This window comes from Microplitis mediator, chromosome 9 (assembly GCF_029852145.1).
Source record: "Microplitis mediator isolate UGA2020A chromosome 9, iyMicMedi2.1, whole genome shotgun sequence".
In the NCBI taxonomy this organism is placed as follows: Eukaryota; Metazoa; Arthropoda; class Insecta; order Hymenoptera; family Braconidae; genus Microplitis; species Microplitis mediator.
The window spans coordinates 21,236,925-21,262,447 of NC_079977.1; the positions used below are offsets into that span (position 1 = coordinate 21,236,925).

General features: G+C 26.7%; 1 protein-coding gene across 2 annotated transcripts in view; it reads right to left on the reverse strand.

The window, feature by feature from the left end:
* The window catches only part of LOC130674918 (uncharacterized), a 37,439-nt gene that overhangs the window by 11,093 nt on the left and 823 nt on the right, over positions 1-25,523 (reverse strand). For both annotated transcript variants that reach the window (XM_057480372.1, XM_057480371.1), the window contains exons 2-5: positions 23,622-23,697; positions 5,840-5,871; positions 5,663-5,750; positions 5,108-5,187 (exon numbers count right to left, since the gene is read on the reverse strand). In XM_057480372.1, coding sequence (XP_057336355.1) covers positions 5,108-5,187; positions 5,663-5,750; positions 5,840-5,871; positions 23,622-23,697 — 276 coding nt within the window. The remainder of the gene's footprint in view (positions 1-5,107; positions 5,188-5,662; positions 5,751-5,839; positions 5,872-23,621; positions 23,698-25,523) is intronic.

Below are 25,523 nucleotides of genomic sequence, written 5' to 3' on the forward strand. Positions count from 1 at the left end.
GAAAATATTCTAATTATTTGTAAGTTGACGAACTATTCGAAAATGTTCGAATAGATTGAAAATATTCCAATTATTTTTGAGTTTACGAACTATTAGAAAATTTTCGAATTATTTCTAAGTTTTCGAACTATTCGAAAATTTTCGAATCATTTTTAAGTTTTTGAACTATTCGAAAATGTTCGAATTATTTTTGAGTTTACGAACTATTCGAAAATTTTCGAAATATTCGAAAAATTTCGAATTATTTTTAAGTTTTCAAACTATTCGAAATTGTTAGAATTATTTTTGAGTTTACGGACTATTCGAAAATGTTCGAATAGTTTGTAAGTTTACGAACTATTCGAAAATTTTCGAATAGATTGAAAATATTCCAATGATTTTTAAATTTACGAACTATTCGGAAATGTTCGAATAGTTTGTAAGTTTACGAACTATTCGAAAATTTTTGATTAGTTTGAAAATATTCCAATAATTTTTAAATTTACGAACTATTCGAAAATGTTCGAATTATTTTTAAGTTTACAAAAGTTTCAAAAATGTTCGAATAGTTTGTAAGTTAACGAACTATTCGAAAATAGTCGAATAGTTCATCTATTCGAAAATTTTCGAATAGTTTGAAAATATTCGAATTATTCCAAAATTTTGGAATTATTAGCAAGAAAATTTTCAAATCATTCGAAAATTGATGAATAATTCGAAAAGTTTCGAATAATTCGATTTTATTCAACTATTCGATTCGACTAGTTACATTCGATTCGATTCTCTCTGAAAATTTTTATAAACTCAATTTTCCAAAAGTTGCAACTTTTCGGCTGTAGCCCGAATTTAAAAAAATCATTTTAATTGGGCAACTCAATTGTTCTGACGCCTGTAACTCTTGAAGGATTGAACTTACGCTAATTTTGAAGAGGACCAAAATTGTGGGGAATTAAATTTCCGATCCAAAAGTCATACATGACGTATATTTATCTCATATATTTTAAAAGATATTGCAATTTAATGTCAGAGGTGTTGGGTAGAATATTTTTTTAAATTTCTGGGTTAGTGAATATTTAAAAAATGTATATAGAGATGAAAGTGTAGGCGGTTGGCGCCTCGCTATGTACAATGTCTTTATTTACCTGGACATCTAACATAGGTGTTGTTGTGTTTATGTATATCACGTTTCGTATTACCGAGTCATACATTGATATTGTAACGTGAGAATACGTGTTGTGTCACCGCAATCACGTGTAAAGTAATCGAATTTATAATTTTATATTTTAAATTTCAAATTTAAATTCAAATTAAATTTACAACTTTTTTTTTATGTCAGATTATTTAATTTTGAAATAAATAAAATTTTTTAAGGATTTTTTTTTAAAAACTAAATTATTTCTTATTTTTTTTCCATGAACTTTTAGTTTCCTGAGAAATTTCGGAAAATTAAATTCCTGAAATTTTCAGAGAAAAAAATTTTTCTTAGTTGAATCAAAATTATTAGGTTATAAAAATTCCTCAGGATTATTTTTTTTATATTAGATTTTGAAAGAAGAAATTTCTCAAAGACATAAAATTTTATAAAAAGTATTTAATTTATTTTTAAATGTCAAAATCTTCCTAAAATATCGAAATTACCGTAAAATCCCTCATGAGCTTTTTTGTAGCTCTGGAAATTCTCTATAGATAAGCTCCTTCTGACTTTTTTCTCAACCCATAACGTAAAACTCTAAAACCCCCAAAAATTCCCATAAATATCAAAGCTCCAAAAAATCCCATAAGTTTTCTTTTCAATACCGAAATTCTCCCTAAAATATCAAAATTATCACAAAATACCTCATGACCTTTTTTATAGCTCTTAAAATCCTCTACAAAAAAGCTCCTTACAACTTTTCTCCCAACCCATTACCCACAGCTGTAGAAAGTTTTTGAACTTTTCTCAAAATATATAATTTCCACGAAAAATGCCCAATTTTCTTAAATATCCAAATTCTCCCTAAAATATCAAAATTAACACAAAATGCCTCATGACCTTTTTTATAGCTCTCAAAATCCTCTACAAAAAAGCTCCTTACAACTTTCCGCCCAACCCATTACCCAAAGCTGTAGAAAGTTTTTGAACTTTTCCCAAAATATGAATCTTCCCGAAGAATCCCCATTTTTCTTAAATATCCAAATTCTTCCTCAAATATCAAAATTACCACAAAATGCCTCATGACCTTTTTTGTAGCTCTCAAAATTCTCTACAAAAAAGCTAATTACAACTTTTCTCTCAACCCATTACCCAAAGCTGTAGAAAATTTTTGAACTTTTCTCAAAATATATAAGTGCCACAAAGAATGCCCAATTTTCTTAAATATCCAAATTCTCCCTCAAATATCAAAAATATCACAAAATGCCTCATGACCTTTTTTGTAGCTCTCAAAATTCTCTACAAAAAAGCTCCTTACAACTTTCCGCCCAACCCATTACCCAAAGCTGTAGAAAGATTTTGAACTTTTCCCAAAATATGAATCTTCCCGAAGAATCCCCATTTTTTTTAAATATCCAAATTCTTCCTCAAATATCAAAATTACCACAAAATGCCTCATGACCTTTTTTGTAGCTCTCAAAATTCTCTACAAAAAAGCTCCTTACAACTTTTCTCCCAACCCATAACCCAAAGCTGTAGAACGTTTTTGAACTTTTCCCAAAATATAAATCTTTCACAAAGAATCCCCATTTTTCTTAAATACCGAAATTCCCCCTCAAATATCAAAATTATCACAAAATGCCTCATGACCTTTTTTGTAGCTCTCGAAATTCTCTACAAAAAAGCTCCTTACAACTTTTCTCCCAAACCACTGCCTAACCCCCAATTCTCAATTCTCCGTCTTTCCTTCCATCAATCCATCATTAATTGATAAAAAAATTCATAATTAAATTTCCATAAATTATATTATTACTTTCTACCACCCAAGTAATGCAAGCCGTAACATAATACCTCAAGATAAAAATCATTTCACCTCGACCGTGGCGACATTACGGTAGCGTCATCAAACTAACACAGTAGTTGACATTCTGATAATAATCGTGATAGTTATCGTGACAAGCATGATAATTATTACAGTATGCAGCATAAAGTGCATTTAGTATTCAAAATAAACATATATTTTCATATATATGGATAAAAATGCGTGGGTATAACCTGAAAAACTTAACCAACAAGTCGATAATTAAATAAAATAATTTTTTTAGCCTCTTGTTATTAAATCTCTGAGAATGTCAGTATTTTTTAATGACTTGCGGTTTTATTGATTAACAAAAAAAATATATAAATATATTTGTGTGATGACTGTGGCCATCTGTCACTGTTTTGATGCCTTAGACTGCCAACAAGAGGCGTGTTAACCTTTGCACGGCGCCAACTTACGTACGCACGCTTTTGCTTGAGCCTTTTGGTTAGTTTTTTTATGGATTTTTTATTATTTAACTTGGCAACCCACACGCACGATAAATAGTTTGTAAGACGAAGTAAAAGATAAAGTTTTAAATAAGAAAGAAGTGGTTTCTCTCACGCAAACTGCTTTGGGCAACTGAACGATGACTGTTTAACACGACTGCTGATCTCCGATGCTCAGCTAATTAACTGTCGTAAATGTCTAATTATTTAACAAATTCTCAAATCATTTTTTTTCGCCATTTTTATTTTTATGAATGAAATTTTCGGTTGATTGATAATTGGGGGTGATGAGAAATTAAGTAGGAATCGGGGAAAATTTGGGAGAAATTTTGTTTATTATGAGGAAAAGTAGACCATTTTTGTTGGAAATTTTGATTCGCCATAAGACAAAATTTCGACATCTGATTGTTTCTTAAATTTAAAATTCGAATTTTAGGGAAACTATTGAAGATATGAGAAAATATTGTGAGGGAAAATTTCTAGGGAATTTAATTTTCTACAAAAAAGGTCCTGAGGAAATTTAGGATAAATTTGATATTTTAGTGGAAATTTTGATTCGCTAGAAAACAAAATTTCAACATTTGATGGTTTTCTAAATTCAGAATTGGAATTTTGGGAAAACTATTGAGGATATGAGAAAAGTTGATTAAGAAAAATTGTAGGGAATTCAATTTCCTACAAAAAAGGTCCTGAGGAAATTTTTGATAAATGGGATATTTTAGTAGAAATTTTGAATCGCCATAAGACAAAATTTCGACATCTGATGGTTTCTTATTTAGAATTTGAATTTTGGGAAAACTATTGAAGATATGGAAAATTTGATGAAGGGAAATTTCTAGGGAATTTAATTTCCTACAAAAAAGGTCCTGAGGAATTTTCTGATAAAGTTGATATTTTAGTGGAAATTTTGATTCGCCATAAGACAAAATTTCGACATCTGATGGTTTCTTTTTTAAAAATGGAATTTTGGGAAAACTATTGAAGATATGACAAAATTTTATGAGGGGAAATTTCTAGGGAATTTAATTTCCTACAAAAAAGGTCCTAAGGAAATTTTTGATAAATTTAATATTTTAGTGGAAATTTTGATTCGCCATAAGACAAAATTTCGACATCTGATCGTTTCTTAAATTTAAAATTCGAATTTTAGGGAAACTATTGAAGATATGAGAAAATTTCATGAGAGGAAATTTGTAGGAAATTTAATTTCCTACAAAAAAGTTCCTGAGGAATTTTCCGGTAATTTTGATATTTTAGTGGAAATTTTGATTCTTCAAAAGACAAAATTTCGACATTCGATATTTTCTTAACTTTCAAACTTAAATTCTGCGAGAACTATCAAAGATATGAGAAAATCTTTCAAACAGAATTTGTAAGAAATTGAATTCTCTACAAAAAAGGTCCCGATGCATTTTCCGATATATTTAATATTCAAGCCACAATTTTCATATTTCTCCAAAAAATTCCGTACTTTTAATTCTGGTTCCAATTTTCCGTCAAAATTTCGATTCAAAAATTTTTCGAACGCTTCTATTGCTTCAAATATTGACTCTATCAAAAAATTCACTCTTATAACTTTCGTAGGAAATTTCCTCCCCTACAAAAAAGGTCCTTACACATTTTCCCATATCTCCAATATTTCCCATCGAAAACCAAACGTTTCTAAAAATATAATTGTCAACTCACCTCAAAATTTCCCGTTGCTTAGGAATACGTTTCCCCTCAACCGGGATCTTCCTGTACTCGACGCCCTTATCAGTGAACTCCTACATCACCAAAATAATCAACGTAATTAATAAATAAATAAAATTTTTCCGTTAATTAATTACCGACTCGGCTTTCTCTTAAAAATTAAGATAAAAAAAAGAAAACGATTGGATGCTCGGCGTTTTAAAATTGATGTTGACGAAAGGATAGAATAAGAAAGGGCTTTTTATTAATAAGATCGAGATAAAAATATAATACGTAATTTTATCTCAGATTTTTTTTTTTTTTTATACAAAACCTGGAATTTTATATTGAGATAAAAATCAATCTTTTGTTTGTTCAAACAAAAATCTCCGCTCGTTTTTCTATATATATATTTTAATTATTTAATTATCATCTCTAGTATTTATTTATTTATTTTTTTTCAAAGGACAGTTGAGAAATATTTGACTATTTGTTATTTTAATGCCGTCCCATTAAATTAATTAATTTAAATATTTTGAATAATTAATTATACTGAGAATTTTTTTTTACCTTTTTGTTGTAATACCGTGTGGTGTTTGTGAGGTCTATTATATATTTAAGTTTCGGCACTTCTTTTAATAATAATTCTGGTGTAAATCTAGAAAAAAAGTAAAAAATTTTTTTTTTTTTATTTTTTATTTTTTTTTTTTTTTTTGTTAGAAAAAAAAATAAAAATTTTGTACTTACTGATGGGCTTCAGGTAATCGCCTGGTTAATCTCTGGAACGAAAAAAAATATATATATTTATATAAATTTTGTTAAAAAGTATAATGGGATTATTTGATTTTCACAAAAAATTAGTAGATTTTGAGCTTTGAATGGGAATTCCGGGAAAACTATTGGAGATATGAAAAATTTTATGGGAAAAAATTTTTAGGGAATTTAATTTCCTACAAAAAAGGTCCTGAGGAATGTTTTGATAGATTGGAAATTTCAGTGGGAATTTTGATCCGAAAGTTATAAGACAAAATTTGGACATTTGATGGTTTTTTAGATTTTGAGCTTTGAATGGAAATTTTAGGAAAACTATTAGAGATATGGAAAATTTTTTGAGGAGAAATTTTTAGGAAATTTAATTTCCTACAAGAAAGATTCTGAGGAATTTTTTGATAGATTGGATATTTTAGTGGAAATTTTGATCCGAAAGTCATAAGACAAAATTTGATGGTTTTTTAGATTTTGAGCTTTGAAGGGAAATTTTAGGAAAACTATTAGAGATATGAAAAATTTTATGGGGAGAAATTTTTAGGAAATTTCATTTCCTACAAAAAAGGTCATGAGGAATTTTCTGATAAATTTGATATTCTAGACAAAATTTTGATTCGAATTATGAGATAAGACGAAATTTTGACAGTTGATGGATTTTAAATTTTGGGAAAATTATTAAAAAAAACAAGAAAGTCAAGAGACAAAATATATATGTACGTATATATAATTTATTTAAAAACAATGATATGATAATTTTAATTTAATAAAAAATTTTTCAGATTTTTTTCCAAATTCGAGATTTTAATCAAAAATCAAAATAAAAATCAACTGATAATTTTTTAGTGGGCATTTTGCCCCTCTATCTATATATATATATATATATATATATATATATATATATATATATATATATATATATATATATATATATATATATATATATATATATAAGAAAAAGAAATTATCTGATTGAATGTATTCAATTTCACGATTCTTTACGTTTGAGTATATATATAGACATATATTTATATATATTGTTGGAACTAAATCAGGATTATATATCGACAAAGTATTTGGTTTGTAACGCATTGTGCGTAAATACGTTTATCCATGTGTATGACAGAACCACTTTCGTGATACAGGAGTAACAAAAAAAAAATATATATATATATATATATATCTATACATATATATATTTTTTCTATATATATATGTGTATGTGGAGGACAATTTTTTTCCTTTAGAAAGAACTTCAATCCTTTGACATTATCAATTGATATGAAATAAATATATATATATATATATATATATATATATATATATATATGTGATTGGACATTATTAATATTTATTATTATAATGACTTGTAATAAAATAAATGTAATTTCCAACTTATATTAATTTCCAATTATTGTCATAAATTTCAAAATCATCGATAATTGAAATCGATATATCGATTTAATAAATTCAATTATCGAAACCGGCTTTTGCGATCTCTCTTAAAAGTTAAATGAAATGAATGTTAGAGATAGAAATTTTCATTTATCGATTATTTAAATCGATACATCGATTATGTAACTCGATGCATCGAGTATCGATTACAAAAATCGATTATCGACTATTGAGAAATTATTTTACAGTTGTCATGCTTAAGATTGAAATTTTAGTGCTGAAATCAATCACCTATAATTCGATCGATTAAAATATCGATTTCCATAAAATCGATATATCGAATCATTCAAATATTTATTTTTAAATTTTTTCAAAATCCACTTCAATGCCTTCTTTGCGAAATACTCATTCCTATTTCACCAATCGATCATCGATTATTTAAATCGATATATCGATGATCTGAATCGATATATCGATTTAATAAATTTAATTATCGCAACTGACTTTTGCGATCTTTCTTAAAAGTGAAATGTAATGAATGTTAGAGATAGAAATTTCGATTCATCGATTATTCAAATCGATACATCGAGTATCGATTACAAAAATCGATTATCAAATATTGATCGATTATGTTACAGTTGTCATGCTTACGATTATAATTTTAGTGCTCAAATAAATCACCTACAATTCAATCGATTAAAATATCGATTTCCATAAAATCGATATATCGATCCATTTAAATCCTTATTTTTCCAATATTTTCAAAACTCACTTCAATGACTTCTTTGCAAAATACTCATCTCTATTTTACCAATCGATTATTCAAATCGATATATCGATTATCTAAATCGATATATCGATTCTCAAAAAAAAATTTTTCCCATATTTTTTTTCTATTCTCAACTACAAAATGACCAAAAAAATCTTTAATTAATTAAATTAAAAAATTCTGTCCCAAAAAAAAAATAAAAATAAAAAAAATGAATAATAATAAAAATCTATTAGATAATTAATAATATCTCATAATCAACATATAACACAAATTATAAAAGTGGGTGTGGATAAAAAAATAAAAATATATTTTTTCGCTAAATTGAAATTCATATTTTACCCTCACCCCTCCCCCTCTCCCATTCAACCACTACCACTATCACTACTAATAATACTCCAGTACGCAACCCCATAAAAAAAAATATTATGGGTGGGCGCTCTCTACTAATATTAATAATGGGTTTTAGTAATCCAGGGACCCCATTCGATTGACTGGGCGTTCATAAGATCGTATCTAAGCAAAAAATAATTTTTTTTTTTCAGTTTTTTCGTTCTCAGCTCCGTCAAATAAAATGCATTTTAAAAAATCTATACTTTAAATATATTAAATATATCATCTAATTGCAATTTATGATTACAAGTATAATGATACATTTATTGTAATTAGCAGTTAAAATTAATTACTTTTCAATTCATTTTTTTTTAATTCATAATTGAGGGGGATTTTAGTTCTACTCAATTTTTACGTAAGAAATGAAAATTGTGGGAAAACTATGGGAGATACGACAAAAGTTGCGAGACATGATTTTTTAGGAAATTTAATTCTCTGTAAAAAAGGTCTCTTTACTTTTTTTTGTAAATTCAAAATTTGAGCGGGAATTTTTGATTTTTGAATTTGGGAAACTTGTGATAAAAATAAATGAGAAAAATTTCGGTCAGGAAAACTTTGAACTGAATTTTCGACGAAAGTATCAAAGATATAAAAAAAATATATGAGACCATTGTGGTAGGAAATTAAATTCTCCGTAAAAAAGGTCTCATTACTCTTGTTCATAAATTCAAAATTTAAGCGGGAATTTCAAATTTAAAATTTGAAAAAAATTATATTAGAAGTAATTTAGAAAAATTTCTCATCTAGAAAACTTTGAATCGAATTTTTGAGAAAAATATCAAAGTTAAGATAAAAATGTATAAGACCATTTTGGTAGAAAATTAAATTCTCCGTAAAAAAGGTCTCGTTACTTTTTTTCATAAATCCAAAATTTAAGCGGAAATTTCAAATTTGAAATTTGGAAAAATTCTAATTCAAATAATTTAGAAAAATTTTTTATCTAGAAAACTTTGAACTGAATTTTTGAGGAAAATATCAAAGATATGAAAAAAATGTATGAGACAATTTTGTAGGAAATTAAATTCTCCGTAAAAAAGGTCTCGTTACTTTTTTTCATAAATCCAAAATTTAAGCGGAAATTTCAAATTTGAAATTTGGAAAAATTCTAATTCAAATAATTTAGAAAAATTTTTTATCTAGAAAACTTTGAACTGAATTTTTGAGGAAAATATCAAAGATATAAAAAAAATGTATGAGACAATTTTGTAGGAAATTACATTCTCTGTAAAAAAGGTCTCATTACTTTTTTTTATAAATCCAAAATTTAAGCGGGAATTTTAAATTTCGAATTTGAAAAAATTCTAATAGAAATAATTCAGAAAAATTTTTTGTCTAGAAAACTTTGAACTAAATTTTTGAGGAAAGTATCAAAGATACGAAAAAAATATATGAGACAATTTTTGTAGGAAATTAAATTTCCTACAAAAAAGGTCCCAAGCATTTTAGTCGTAAACTTGATAGGAAAGCCGGGAGAGGCTTATATAGATAGAAATTAATGAAATGAGAAATGTGAGTTTATTTTCTGATTGTAATTAAAAAAATTAATCGTCGAATAAAAATAATTAAAAAAGAAAAATGTTAAAACCGGTAAGAGATGATATCTTGGAAGGCTAATGGGCAATTCGTTGTACACAATAGCCGGAGGGTCTCGTAGATAATCCGAAACTAATCGAATTGTTGGTTGATTGATTTAAAATACGAAATAATTTACGGAATTTAATAAATTCCGCGGGTTTATTTTAAATTTTACAAAAAAAAAAAAAAAAAGGAATATTACATTTATAAATAATGATAATAATTGTAAGAATAATAAGGATAATGATAATAAATGTGAGTCCTTTGTCCGGCCTTGAAAGGATAAAATTAGTGTGCTCGGTTAAAGAGTTAATAAATTTCCGTGAGTGACCTATTTTTAAAAAAATCGTTTAAAAGCGATACGAGTCCTTTGCCAAAGGAGGAAGTACAAGTGGTTAAGGATAATGCTCTTTATATATACTATATATATATATATATATATATATATCACTGATATTTTATTCAGGATATATAACAGTCTATACTGCCTTCTGAAGAATAATAAAAGGATAAACGATACAGGGGTTCATAGAACTTAAATTGCATATTTTTTGTTCCATTATTGTTATTGATGTTATTTGGGTACTTTGATTTTTTTGGTGTTATGCATTTTTTTGGTGTTAAAATTTTTAATTTAGTCAGTAACTTCTTACAGTACATTTGAATAAATAATTTTTTATCTTGGACTTGAGATTTATTTGGTGTTTCGGTTTCTTATTAAGGTGTTTCAAATTTTTAATTTGGTGTAGTGTTATCTTATTTTAGACTTTAAATCTATTTTTGGAGTTTGATTTCTTGTTTTGGTGTCTCAAATTTCGAATGTGGTGTAGTAATGTTTTATCTTAGACTTTTAATTTGTTTGGTGTTTTGGTTTCTTATTTTGGTGTTTTAAATTGTTAATTTAGTATAGTCATTGTTTATCTTAGACGTTGAATTTTTTTGGTGTTTTGGTTACTTATTTTGGTGTTTCAAATTCTTAATTTGGTGTAGTGAATTTTTATCTTAGACTTTGAATTTATTTTTAGTGTTTGGTTTTTTATATTGGTGTTTCACATATCGAATTTGGTGTAATAACTTTTGATTTTAGACTTTTAATTTGTTTAGTGATTTAGTTTCTTGTTTGGTGTTTCGAATTTTTAATTTAGTGTAGTGAATTTTTATCTTAGACTTTGAATTAATTGTTGGTGTTTGATTTCTTAATTTGGTGTTTCAAATTTCGAATTTGGCGTAATAATTTTTTATTTTACTTTTAATTTGTTTGGTGTATTAGTTGCTTGTTTGGTGTTTCAAATTTTTAATTTGGTGTAGTGAATTTTTATCTTAGACTTTGAATTAATTGTTGGTGTTTGATTTCTTAATTTGGTGTTTCAAATTTCAAATTTGGTGTAGTAATTTTTTAATCTGTTTGGTATTTTAGCTTCTTATTTTGGTGTTTCAAATTTTTAATTGGGTGTAATAGTTATTTATCTAAGACTTTGAATTTATTTGGTGTTTCGGTTTCTAATTTTGGTGTTTCAAAATTAGAATTTGGTGTTGTGATTTCTTATCTTAGACTTTGAATTTATTTTTGGTGTTACTATTTCTTTTTTGGTGTTTCTATTTTTTGGGATCCTTTTCGATTTGTTATTTTAATGTAGTGATTTTTTGGTGTTTTAAAATTTTTGGTGTTTCTACTGGTTGCTTTGGTGTTCTGCTGTCTTACTTTGGTGTTTTTATTTTTTTTTTAATGTTTCAATTATTTCTTTTGCCGTTTGAATTTATATCGATGTTTCAATTCGATATTTTAGATTCTGTCACGTTCATTGGTGTTACAATTTTTAATTTCAATGCAGTGTTTTATGATTTTCAACTGAATTTTTTTGGTGTTTCGATTTCTTAATTCGATGTTTCAATTTTTCGCGGTGTTTAAACTTTTTGCATTGGTGTTGTGATTTCTTATTGTGGTGTTAATTATTTCTTTCGCCGTTCAAATTTTATTGGTGTTTCAATTCCACATTTTAAAGGTTGTTTTTGTCGTTGGTGTTACAACTTCTAATTTCAGCGCATTAATTTTTTGTTGGTGCTTGAATTATTTCTCAGACCAATCATTTTGGGTGTTTGGTGTCAAATAATTATTTTTGGTGTTAAATTTTTTAAAAATAAAATTATTGTTTAAATTCTACATCATAGTTCTAAAAACCGCCGAGAATTCAAAAAAAAATGAATCATTGAAATAAAATTCATACAAATTTTTAAATGTCATCGCAATTTTAGCCAAAACGCATGAATAAAAATATTCATGACTATTAATATTAACAAAAATATATATGACATAAAAAATAGCATTATTATTATTCAGAAATACTAGTACCCTAATTAGTTATTCTGAATGCACATAAAAAATATGTAGACAACTTGCATTAGTCATTTATATATATACACATCCATACACACAGACACATATATATATATAGATATATGTATATATATATTGACAAATACGAAACAAGGTCGTAATATCGTAGTTGTCATAATTTTCATCATCCATGTCGTCAAGTTATTTAAATTGTTGTAATAATAATAATAATAATAATAATAATAATAATAATAATTGTTATTATTATTATTATTGTTATTATTATGGTGAATAAAAACGTTAACCTATAATTCAATTCACACCTAATAATACGAATGTTTCTCATCGAATTTCCATATTACAGCGGGTAATAAAATTAATAATAATAAAAGAATGCTCTTTTAATATAACTTTCATATATATATAATATATATGTATATGTGGTTTTTTTTTCAAGACCTTTTTAACCCCGCGGAGTTTTAGCGCTGCAGGAGGTCTCTGGCGCTTTTGCAAACACATTTGCCATTTATATTTTATTGTATATATATTTGTATTAATATATATATGTACATATTGTTCGATAAAAAAAATTAGTGGAATTTTTAATCATTTATTGATTTCATTTTTTTTGAGAAAAAAAAAATTGACAAAATGAAAAATTTTAAGATCCGAATAAAATTTTGGAAATTAATTATTAATGTCAATTTTGAAAATTTATGAGGAGAGATTAAGAAATTTATGTTATATTTTGAATTTATGAATTTTTTTTTTGAATGTTTGGGAGAGAGAAATTTCCTGGGAAATTAACTGAGACTATTTCCAAAATTTTCATCTAATTTATGAGGAAAACTCTTGGAAAATAAATGTATTGTGATTGAAAATTGATAAAAGAAAATTCACTTTCTAAGAAATTTTTATTTTATTAAAGAAAATTCAAAATTTTCACCGAAAATTTCAAAATTACCAATACCATATAAAAAATGTAACAGGTTATTTCCACATATCTACAGAAATATTGAAATATCCGAAAAAACTAAAGACACCTTTTTTGTAGCCCATGAAATTCTCTACAAAAAAGGTGTCTTTTCTTTTTTCCAAAAACCCAATACCTACTGAGATATTTTGAATTCAAAAACTTTCTCTAACGTTTAACTCTCGCGCCCTCTAAAAATTCCCACGGGAAATTCCCAAATTCTCAAAATAGACTTTCTTGCTTATCAACTACGGAATTCAATGAATTTCTAGCCCACAACCATGTTCTCGATTCCATGAAAAACAATATCAAAATTTCAAAATTTGAATTTCGCGCCTTTTTCTAAATTTCGTTATTTCAACTTCCGTAACGAAAAATCTAGTTTAGTAGCATAAATTAACCGTCACGTGCCGTGTTTTCGAAATTCTCTACCCGCATCTTCCTCAACATCTTCACTTTTAAATGACAAACGTCTCAAAACCAGATAGCAAAAATTTGAAAATTTGAATTTCGCGCCTTTATTTAAATTTCGTTACTTCAACTTCCGTAACGAAAAATCCAGTTTAGTGGCAGAAATTAACCGTCACGTGCCGTGTTTTCGAAATTCTCTACCCGCATCTTCCTCAACATCTTCACTTTTAAATGATAACCGTCTAGAAACCAGATAGCAAAAATTTGAAAATTTGAATTTCGCGCCTTTATTTAAATTTCGTTACTTGAACTTCCGTAACGAAAAATCCAGTTCAGTGGCATAAATTAACCGTCACGTGCCGTGTTTTCGAAATTCTTCACCTGCCTCTTCTCCAAAATCCTTCTATTCTTAATATAACCGTCTAAAAAAAGCAGACAGCAAAAAAAAATGTTTTTTACAACTCGGCTCGCCACTAAATCTTTACACTTTCACTATTTAAGATCTATCGTACATTTTTATTCTTCCCCCGAACCGTCTTATAAAGGTCTCATATATTCCAGGAGATCCATAAGTCTAAGTCTATGTCCAATGTCCATATCCCATAGTCTGTTAAAATATATATACATATATATGTATATATATCTCATGTCTGTTTATAAAAGACGTCGCTTAAATTTGTCCAATGTCCAATTTATTGCGCACGCCCTTTTATTGTTATTGTTATTGTTATTATTATTTTTCATATATATGTATATATATATAGATAAATATATAAGGTAGTTTTGTTACTATTGTGTAAACGCAATTGACCACGCGTCTTTTATTCTCAAGGATAAACTGGACACAAGTCAAACTTATATTGGGTCTAGTAGACTAGGGTCTAGTTGACTAGACAGTCCAAGGGCGAGGGAGATAGAAATATCGTAAAATATCGTAAAGAGGAAGTAAGGAAGTGAAGGAAGGGAATGAAAAAGGACAGAGAGATTGGGCGGAGGGAATAGAAGAAAAAAAATAGTAGAATAAAAAGAAATGCCGAAAGGCGTGTAAAAAAAGGTAGAGAAAAATAGCGGCTTTTAAAAGTCTCTTTAAATTTCCGCGCCGGAAACAGCTTCCCATTTTTACACTGTTCTACACAAAATAGATGTCTTTCTTTTATTTTATATCCTCTTTTATTATGGGTTTTATTTTTTCTTGGTAATGGTTTACTGGAAGTTAACACGAGGAACAGGAAGAAAATAACGGAAAATTCCTTGGAAATTTGCGGTTTTTTTCGGAACTTTTTTTTGCTTTTAGAAGAGGACAAAATGGGCCTTATAAGAAAAAATTTAATAGGGCCCATTTTTACCCTTTAGAGGATTAAGATATGAAAAATTATTGGTCCTGATTTGAGCTGTAAGTCCCATAAGGCCCAAATTTCTATCCAGTAATAATTGAGTTTGGTATTTTACAGGGGAATAGAAACAAAAATGGGCCTTATGTGGAAAATGACAATAAGGCCCATTCACCCTTTAGAAGATTAATTAAAAGTGGGACTGATCTGATATGTAGGGCCCATAAGTCCTCCATAGTAATTATTGAGTTTGGTATTTTTACACGGAAAAGTGAAAATAAGGCCCAGTAAACCGTACATAGATTAAATTTCTAAAAAAATGTGCAGGGCCTAATTTGAACCGTAAGGCCCATATTGCTCATCACAACTGACAATAATTAAGTTTACTATTTTTACTTTAGAATAAAGGGAATGGGGCGAAAATGGGCCTTATATATGTGAGAAAATCGGTAATGCCCATCGGGCCCATTTTTTCTTTTCATGTTTGGATTTATAAAAAACTTAATGGACTGTTTTGGCGTATGGGCCCATAAGTCCCATATCGCTCTAATCCTGAATAATTAAAGTCAAATTTGTTATTTTAATTTGTGAACAAAAGAAGTAGGGGCAAAAATGGGTCTTATATTAAAAATCCATCAAGGCCCATAATGCCCATTTTCCTTTTACGGTTTAATTTATTTAAAAAATGAATAGGTCCCGTTTTGTCTCGTAGATAAATAAGGCCCAAATTTACCCTTTCCCGAAAAAACAGAAAATTGGTTATTTTTACTTGAAAATTAGAAAAATGAGGCAAAATGGGCCTTATATTAAAACCTAAGGCCCATAATGTCCATTTCCCTTTTACGGATTAATTTTCAAAATATGAATAGGCCCCGTTTTGTCTCGTAGATAAATAAGGCCCAAATTTACTCCTTCCCCAAATAAACAGAAAATTAATTATTTTTACTTGAAAATTTGAAAAATGAGGCAAAATGGGCCTTATATCTTAACTAGCTATCGAGTAATTGATTACAACAATTAAAAAAAAAGCATTTCCACGAATTGAAAAAAATGAGCAGCTGCCCAAAAGTGGAATGTCTGTTCAATTTAAAAGAAAAAAAAAAAAAGTTATAGTCTCACTATTAAAATCTCGTATTAGGTGAAATAGCCGAGTAAATAAAAATGACCGCGTCGGTTCGCTAAACTAAACCTAATACGAGAAAAAAAGGGCGTGAAGCTTAAAAATACACACCATGATCACGCACATTTTTTATATATACATATATATGTATATTTATTATTTATTTATTTTTTAACTCCTACTATTCTTTTATTCTCATGATTCTCATGCTTTTGTTTCCTTTCCTTTGATCTTTTGAGAAACAAACATTTTTTAAATTATAACCCACAACTTTTTCACTCGTTTAACTATATATATAATGTATGAGGTATAATATATATTAAAAGGATCGTTAATCTTTCAACGATTCACGTAGATCGTTAATATTATAATTTTTTTTTTTTAAATACTAGACTTTTAAGACAATCGACCTACAACCTTTTAAATATATATACATATATACATATATACACATTACTTATTAAAGATTCTTCGAAAAATATATAATGCTAACCGCCTTTACGATTTTTTTTTTTTTTTTTTTTTCAAAAAGTTTTTTTTTATCGAGAAATCGAAAAGAAATATAAAAAACAAAAAAAAGAAATTTTCAATTGCAAAAGATATTTCATGGGTTCCCATAAATTTATACAAATTTTTCTAAATTTTCATGGAATTACATAAATTTTTATATAGATGTTTAGAAATTTCCATGGGTTTATAAAAAATTTCCATGACTTTTCGAGGATTTCGTGAATTTCTATAAATTCTTATGGAGTTTTATAAAATTTCTTTACGGATTCTTACGGATTCCCTTAAATATTTATAAATTTCCATGGGATTTAGAAAATTTCCAAGACTATTTATAGATTTGTATGAATTCTGGTAAATTTTTATAGATTTCTATACATTTTTTAAATTTCGATGACTTTTCATAGACTCCATGACTTTATATAGACTTCTATGAATTTCTAAAAATTCCCATGACTTTCTGTGGATTTTCATAAATTTCCATAAATTTATATGAAGTCTTATAGATTTCTATGAATTTTCATGGATTTCTATGAATTTTCATGGATTTCTATGAATTTTCATGAATTTCTATGATTTTCCATAAAATTCCATGATTTTCCATGAATTTCTATGACTTTCTATGAATTTCCATAAATTTCCATGAATTTCTATGAATTTTCATGAATTTCTATGACTTTCCATAGATTTCCATAAATTTGAATGAACTGTTATGGATTTCTATAAATTTCCGTGAATTTCCATAAATTTTCATGGATTTTTATGAAATTATTCCAATTTCCATGAATTTCTATGACTTTCCATAGATTTCCATAAATTTGTATGAACTCTTATGGATTTCTATGAATTTTCATGGCTTTCCATGAATTTCCATGACTTTCCGTGAATTTCCATAAATTTTCATGGATTTTTATGAAATTCTCCAATTTCCATGAATTTCTCTGAATTTCCATAGATTTCCATGAATTTCCATGAATTCTTATGGATTTCTATAAATTTTTTGTGGATTTCTGAAAATTCCCGTGATTTTCTGAGAATTCTCGTTAAATTTCTATGGGTTTCTAGAAATTTTCATGGATTCCCATAAATTTGTATAGATTTCTCCAAATTTTTATTCTAATTCATTAAAAATTTCAAAGTAAATAAAAAAAAAATAAATAAAATTATCGAAATTTCAAAATAAAAATTCGAGGACAATCGACGTTGAAAAAAAAAAATTTCAAAATTAAAAAAAAAAAAGCTTTTAGTGAAACAAAAAAAAAACACTTCCTCAGGACACCCAAGGGCGTTAAAAAGAAAAAGAAAAAAAAGTTTGTAGAAGTAAATAATTTATCATCGATGATGAATATTAACACAGGATACGTGTTATTAGTAATAAGTGTTTGTTTAACGCCCTGGCGCCTTCCAAAGAAAATAAAATAAAAAATAAATTTGTTACCTAGGATACAAAGAAAAAAAAAGGGATCGGTTTGGTTTGGTATCAAATATTTTGTTGTACAGACCGCGGGGTAGAAAAACAAGGATCCGAAACTGAATGCCATGACGAAGTTAAATTTTATAGATACTCATCGCGCAGTGGGTAAGATGGTCAGGTTAAAAAATTGTCTAGCTCAAGTTTTTACGAAAATTTATTTGAGTTTCATTGATTTTTTTTTTGACAGCCGATTAAACGCACGGGAAAATTAACACACGACTGGGGTCTGTGGGCACACAAATTAGTAATGTGCGATGTCCTGCACAAAACTTACTTCTGTGCGTCACATTACTGGTTAGTGTTTAGCACAAGAATTATCGATGTGCGACACCTTAACTATTTTTAACGACCACCCTAATATATATTAGGGTGATCCAAAAAATAACAAAGTTTTTTTTTTTCGGAAACAGGTTCAAAGGTTTCATTCAGATAAAAATAGCCTGTGAAAATTAGAGCTAAATATTAACATCAAGAGTTTCCTCACCGCACTTTTCTATTTTCCATAAGAATAACATGGAAAATATTTTTTTTACGTCTTCTGATTTTTCTAAGTAGCTAACGATGCGTCATAGGAATAATTGGCAGGCATATTTTTGTAGGGAATTGAATGCTCTACAAAAAAAGTTTCTTATCATTTTTTGATAAATCTATTTGTTCAAAAGTTATTTGAGGTTAAAGTCGAATTCATATTAAATTTTGAGATCTTTTTACTTTTACGGCGAAACTATCAGACCTATTACAAAATATCATGGGACCTTTTTTGTAGACAATTTTATTCCCTAGAAGTTATTTCCAATAAAGTTTTTTCAAATTCCGTATTGTTTTCTAGTTATTTTTAATTTTAATGTCAAGCTCTTAAAATCGATCAGAAGACTATTTTTTTTTATGAGCATGACATTGAAATGAAAATAACTAGAAAACAATGCGGAATTCGAAAAAACTTTATTGGAAATAACTTGTAGGGAATAAAATTGTCTACAAAAAAGGTCCTATGATATTTTGTAATAGGTCTGATAGTTTCGCCGGAAAAGTAAAAATATCTCAAAATTTAATATGAATTCGACTTCAACCTCAAATAACTTTTGAACAAATAGATTTATCAAAAAATAATAAGAAACTTTTTTTGTAGAGCATTCAATTCCCTACAAAAATATGCCTGCCAATTCTTCCTATGACGCATCGTTAGCTACTTATAAAAATCAGAAGACGTAAAAAAAATGTTTTCCATGTTATCCTTATGGAAAATAGAAAAGTGCAATTCGGAACCTCTTAATATTAATATTCAGCTCTAATTTTCACAGGCTATTTTTATCTAAATGAAACCTTCGAACCTGTTTCCGAGAAAAAAAAATTTGTTACTTTTCGGATCACCCTAGTATATAAAACTAGTCTAATTTTTTTAAAATCTCTCCCGCTTTTTTTCAAACTTAAATAGAAAATAATTTTCTAAAATATTTAAAAAATTTATAAATAATTAGCTACTGACTGAGATCACGAGAAAAGATGTTACAACATATATTTATGTATATGTGTATATATATTCTGGGAAAACATAAAAAGAAAGTTAAAAAACGTCGTCTAGTCAACGACAAACTGTTGTTACATTACATTAACCGGTAACCCAGACGATATCTGATCCTCGAACAAAAACTTAAACAATTTAATACTCTCTTAAAAATAATAATATATTCTTATCTTTTATTATAACCAACTTTAAGAAGTCAAAATATGTCATTTTTAACATCTTTATTTTTATTTTTATTTTATTCCCCATATATTTTATATAAAGAGTGTAAGGAAATTATTTATTAAAACGATCTGACTGAAAGAGTTTGTCCTTAAATATTTTTTTAAATCTTAAGATTTAATGAGAGTATTTAATTTAAATTATTATTAAGTTTATTTGATTGTGGAAAAATACGGAGAATTTAACGATTATATCGCGGTAATTAAATGAACGTGGGCGTGCATTGCCGGCTTTTTTTGTTATTTTTATTTTTTATGTGATTTACACACTTGTGATCAAGATTTACGTGTATTAAGTATTAAATTGCGGATAATTGTTTTTAATTATCGTAATAATTAATTTAGTTTAAAAATATCGTTTTTCAAAATGGGACCTAAGGTCGATTTTATGGTACCGTCACTTATTATCTGAAGACAAAATATCCGAAGATATTTTATCCGATGGACAAAATATCTCCGACAAAATATCTTATAATATAAATACTTTTCATATAAATAGTACGATTTTTTAAATTTTAATTTGCGGGAAAATTTGAGGTAATGAAAATAGAAAATTGGAAATTTTCTTTAATTTTTCTTGGGAATTTAGCTTTCTCATGAGACGTTAGAAGTCTAATTATAACAATTAGGAAGTAAGGAAATAAAATTTTAATTAGATTGGTTTTGTCATTGTACGAAATTTCGAAATTTGTTTGATTTTCAATCTGCTATAAAATTTGAACTAATAGAGATAAAAAATTGAAAAAAATCTTAAAATTTTCCTCAGAAATTCAGTTTTCTAAGGACCTATAAAAAGTCTAATTTCGATCATTAGAAATCAAGAAAAAAAAACAATTTAATTGGACTATTTTTCTGATTCCTCGAAATTTTCAAATTTTTCAATCGACTAGAAAATTTGATCTAATAGAGATAGAAAATTCAGAAAAATCTTAAAATTTTCCTTACAAATATAGTTTTCTAATGACCTATGAAAAGTCTAATTTCGACAATTAGAAATTAAGGAAAACAATTTAATCATACTATTTTTCCGATTCCTAGGAATTTTCAAATTTTTCAATCGACTAGAAAATTTGAACTATTGGAAATAGAAAATTGGAAAAAAATTTGAAAATTTTTCTTAAAAATTCAGTTTTCTAATGACCTATAAAAAGTCTAATTTCGATAATTAGAAATTAAGGAAAAAAAAATTTAATCGGACTGTTTCTCTGATTCCTATAAATTTTCAAATTTTTCAATCGACTAGAAAATTTGAACTAATGGAAATAGAAAATTGGAAAAAAATTTGAAAATTTTTCTTAAAAATTCAGTTTTCTAATGACCTATAAAAAGTCTAATTTCGATAATTAGAAAATAAAAAAAAGGAAACAATTTAATTGGACTATTTTTCTGATTCCTCGAAATTTTCAAATTTTTTAATCGACTAGAAAATTTGAACTATTAGAGATAAAAAATTGGAAAAAATCTTAAAATTTTCCTCAGAAATTTAGTTTTCTAATGACCCATAAAAAGTCTAATTTCGATCATTAGAAATAAAGAAAAAAAACAATTTTATCAGACTATTTTTCTGATTCCATAAATTTATGACAGTAAAATCAGCAGACATTTGAAATTTTCATAAATTTTTTTAACAGATAAATAATAAAAAAAAAAAATTTCTAAAAAAATGCACATGTCGGAAATTTCATAAACTACTCATGCAATTTTTCAAAATATTTTTTTTAATATTTATTTTTTCGTTAAAAAAAGTTCAAATATTGTTAAATGTCTGCTAACTTTATTGTCATCATAAATTTTCCTTGGCTACAAATTCTGAACTAAAGATAAAAAAATTGAAAAAAATCTTAAAAATTTCCTTCGAAATTCAGCTTTCTAATGACCCATTAAAAGTAAAATTTAATTAATTAGAAACTGAGTAAAAAAATTTTTAATCGAACCATTTTCTGATTCCGTGAATTTTTAAATTTTTTCAATCGACTAGAAAATTTTGCTCTAGTGGAAATAAAAAATTGAGAAAAATTAAAAAAGATTTCATTGGGAATTCAGCTTTCTAATGAACCATTAAAAGTTTAATTTGAATAATTACAAGTTAATAAAAAAATTTTCAATTGAAATAAAAAATTTTTTACGATTCCATAAATTTTTAAATATTTCAATTTATTTACGTAAATAAATAAAATATTATATTTACGTAATGTAATTAAAAATTTAGTAGTAAAATAAATAAAAATTGAATAAAAATATTATAAGCAAACGTGATTTGATTATAAAAATAAAAATAATAAAAAAATTTATGGAATGAAGAATAAGATGAAGCAACAGGTGAGAATATAAAATATAAAAAAAAAAATAAAATATGTAAAAAGATATCTCTGGTAATCATTGAACTCATCAGTATGTCTCTACTGACACCAGGCAAATGAAATAGGAGATTTAATATTTATTTTACTTTTTTTTCGGCCCTTATTAACGGACTCAGACCCCCCTGAGGGCTGACAAAACGGGCCCAATCAACTTTTAAACACTTTTAATATTTTTATTATTAAATTATTTTTTTTTTTGTAGAAAATTATCTTGTAAATTTTTAAAAGTTTAAAATTAAATTCCATGGGATTTAAATGGGAAAAAATGCATGAGATTAATTGGCAATTTATTTTGAATACGACTTGAGGTACGGCTCAAATTCTTGAAGATTTTTGTTTTTGGTGCAGAGACCTTTAGTTTGAGTACCAACATCACTAGGTTTGAAAAAAAAATTTTCAAAATTTGAAAATTTTCAAAATTTGAAAATTTTCAAAATTCAAAAATTTTTATTTTTTTCAAATTAAAATAGTACGGTAGTAAATTTGAGGACTAAATTTTTAATTTCAAAAAAATGAATAAAACTTAATAATAAAAAAAATTTCATAATTTTTTTTGAAAATTATTAGAGCCATGGAAATAATTTTTGGTTCATTTGACTCCTTTTCGAAAATACTTTGAAACGAGTACCCACAAGACTAGGTTTGTGTAAATAAATTTTTGAGCAAACTCAAAATAAATATAATTATCAAATATATGAAACTTATGTCACAAAATTATGATCTTATCTTTTTAATTTTTTTTTCAAAATAATCCTCATCAAATTTCCTCTCAAACGAGTACCCACAAGTTACACTTTGCTGCATTAAATTTTTCAAAAAACCAAAATTCCAAAAAAGTTATTTTCTACTCTTTTTTTTGCTCCAAAATTTATTTACGCAAACCTAGTCTTGTGGGTACTCATTCCAAAGTATTTTCAAATAGGAGTAAAATAAATCAAAAATAATTTTCGAGACTCTCATAATTTTCAAAAAAAAACTATGAAATTTTGTAATCATCAAATTTTATCTACTTTTCTGAAATTCAAAATTTGGTCCTCAAATTTACTTCCGAATTATTCTAATTCCAAAAAAATTAAAAATTTTTTAATTTTGAAAATTTTCAAATTTCGAAATTTTTTTTTTCAAACCTAGTGATGTCGGTACTCAAACTAAAGGTCTCTGCACCAAAAACAAAAATCTCCAAAAATTTGAGCCGTACCTTGAGTTGTATTCAAAATAAATCGCCAATTAATCTCCTGCATTTTTTTTTTCAAGTAAAAATAAAAATAGTAAAACAAATAAGAATATTTTTAAAAAATCTGTATATAAATTACAAACGATAAAGAATTCAAAAATGCAAATTAAAGTTTTTTTGAAAAATAAAAAAAAAACTCACCTCATGTAGAGGGACTTTGAATGCCATTATTTTTGTGTTTTTGATCACGGATCCATAAGGTTTGTAGTCCAACCATCTAAAGAAAGAAAGAAAGAAAAAAAAAATTAATTAATAATAAATTAAAAAAAAAAATTTATAGCGAGTGGACGTTCAATAAAATAATGACTTTCATAGACTAGAGAAATGAATAAATAATTAAAATTCATTAATTACTAATCAATTAACCTACGGATGAATTATTAGTAATTTAAAAAAATAAATAATTAAATTTCAATTTCAAATTCAAATTTTAATTTATTATTTTAAGATACCGTTTTATTATTTTTTTAATTGATTTATTGATACCCGAGATGAATAATTAGTTTCGATTGTGGAATTTTAAATATAAAATATATTTTACTTTCTAATCTAATCGCGATCGTCGCGACATCTAGGGAACTGAAGTTGAGGTTCGAGAATCGAAATTGTCGATAAGGACGAAATTTTTTTTTAATTGAAATTTTTTTAGAAATATTTTTTTTTTAATTGACAATTTTACTGGACCTTAAAAAAAAAAATTTCGCGCCCTTATAGTTTTCAGGTGTCATGAGGGCGGATCCTAGTGAAAGGTGCCAAGAAAAAATATAAGGGCGCGGAGATTTTTTTCTTTTATTTAAATTTAAAAATTTTTAAATAAAAATAAAAAATTTTGAATTCTTTTACGCCCTTATGGCCCTAGTACCAGATCCGAGAATCATGAGGGCGAGAAATTTTTTTTTATGTGAACAGACTTTTTATTGAGAAGTTTGAAAATTAAAGAATAAAAATTTTGATTCTTTTTTGCGCCCTTATGGTTCCTGGTACTAGGGCCGAGAACCATAAGGACGTAAAAGGTCTTTTTTTTTAATTGATACTTAAACAAAAAAACAAGGCGATTGTTAGATAAAAATTAAAAAAAAGTTTTTAAGCCCTTAGGATTTTCAGGTACCAGTAGGTCGGAACCTAGTGAAAGAAACTATAGAGAAAAAATAAGGCCGCAAAATTCTTTTTACTATTTATCGATAAATTTTTGATTTAGAAATTTAAAAAAATAAAAAATGAATTTTTTTTACGCCCTTACAGTTCCTTATACTAGGGCCATAAAGTATAAGGACACACATTTTTTTAATTGACACTCAATTAAAAAAACAAATGAATTGTTAGATAAAAAAAAAAGATTTGCGACCTTATGGTTTCCAGGAACCAAAAGGGCGGATGATTATCTCTGAGCCCTTATGGATACTGTAGCTCGATATTCTTAAGAGAAATAGGAAAACTTTATTCCAGTGGTATCTTGATGATAAAATTAGTTGATGTTATTAAAATTAGTATCGTTGTAAAGGTCGTGACTTAAATTTGTGGCTTTTCATGGCTCAAACTCTTTTTTATTGCCAAGTGTCCAGATAAATAAAATTATCGATATCATTCGAAATAAATTCAAATTGCGCGGCAAAAAAAGACGATCGTATTTATTTTCTTTAAATAAATTAATATTTTAATTATTCTGCCACTTAATTATAGATCAATCTCACTCAATATATATTTATATATATTTACATATATATCGCTGTTGTCTATATTATTAAGAGAGAATAAAAAAAATCAAGTCCATGGGATGTCTCTGCGATAATAAAAATAAAAAAAATGAAATTTGGTATCAGCGAAAGGTCTCGAGTTAAATTTGTGCCTTTTCATAGTTTCAGATCTTTTACGCGACTGCCAGTTCAATGTCTTGACGTTTTATAAATAATTATTAATATATATAGAAATTTGTCCGGCAAAAGATGTCGCTGGGATTTTATAAAATTAGTGAGATAAAAATAAATAAATATTTTGAGAGCAGACATTTAATTTTCGAGTATCAATTAAAGACATCAGCCCTTG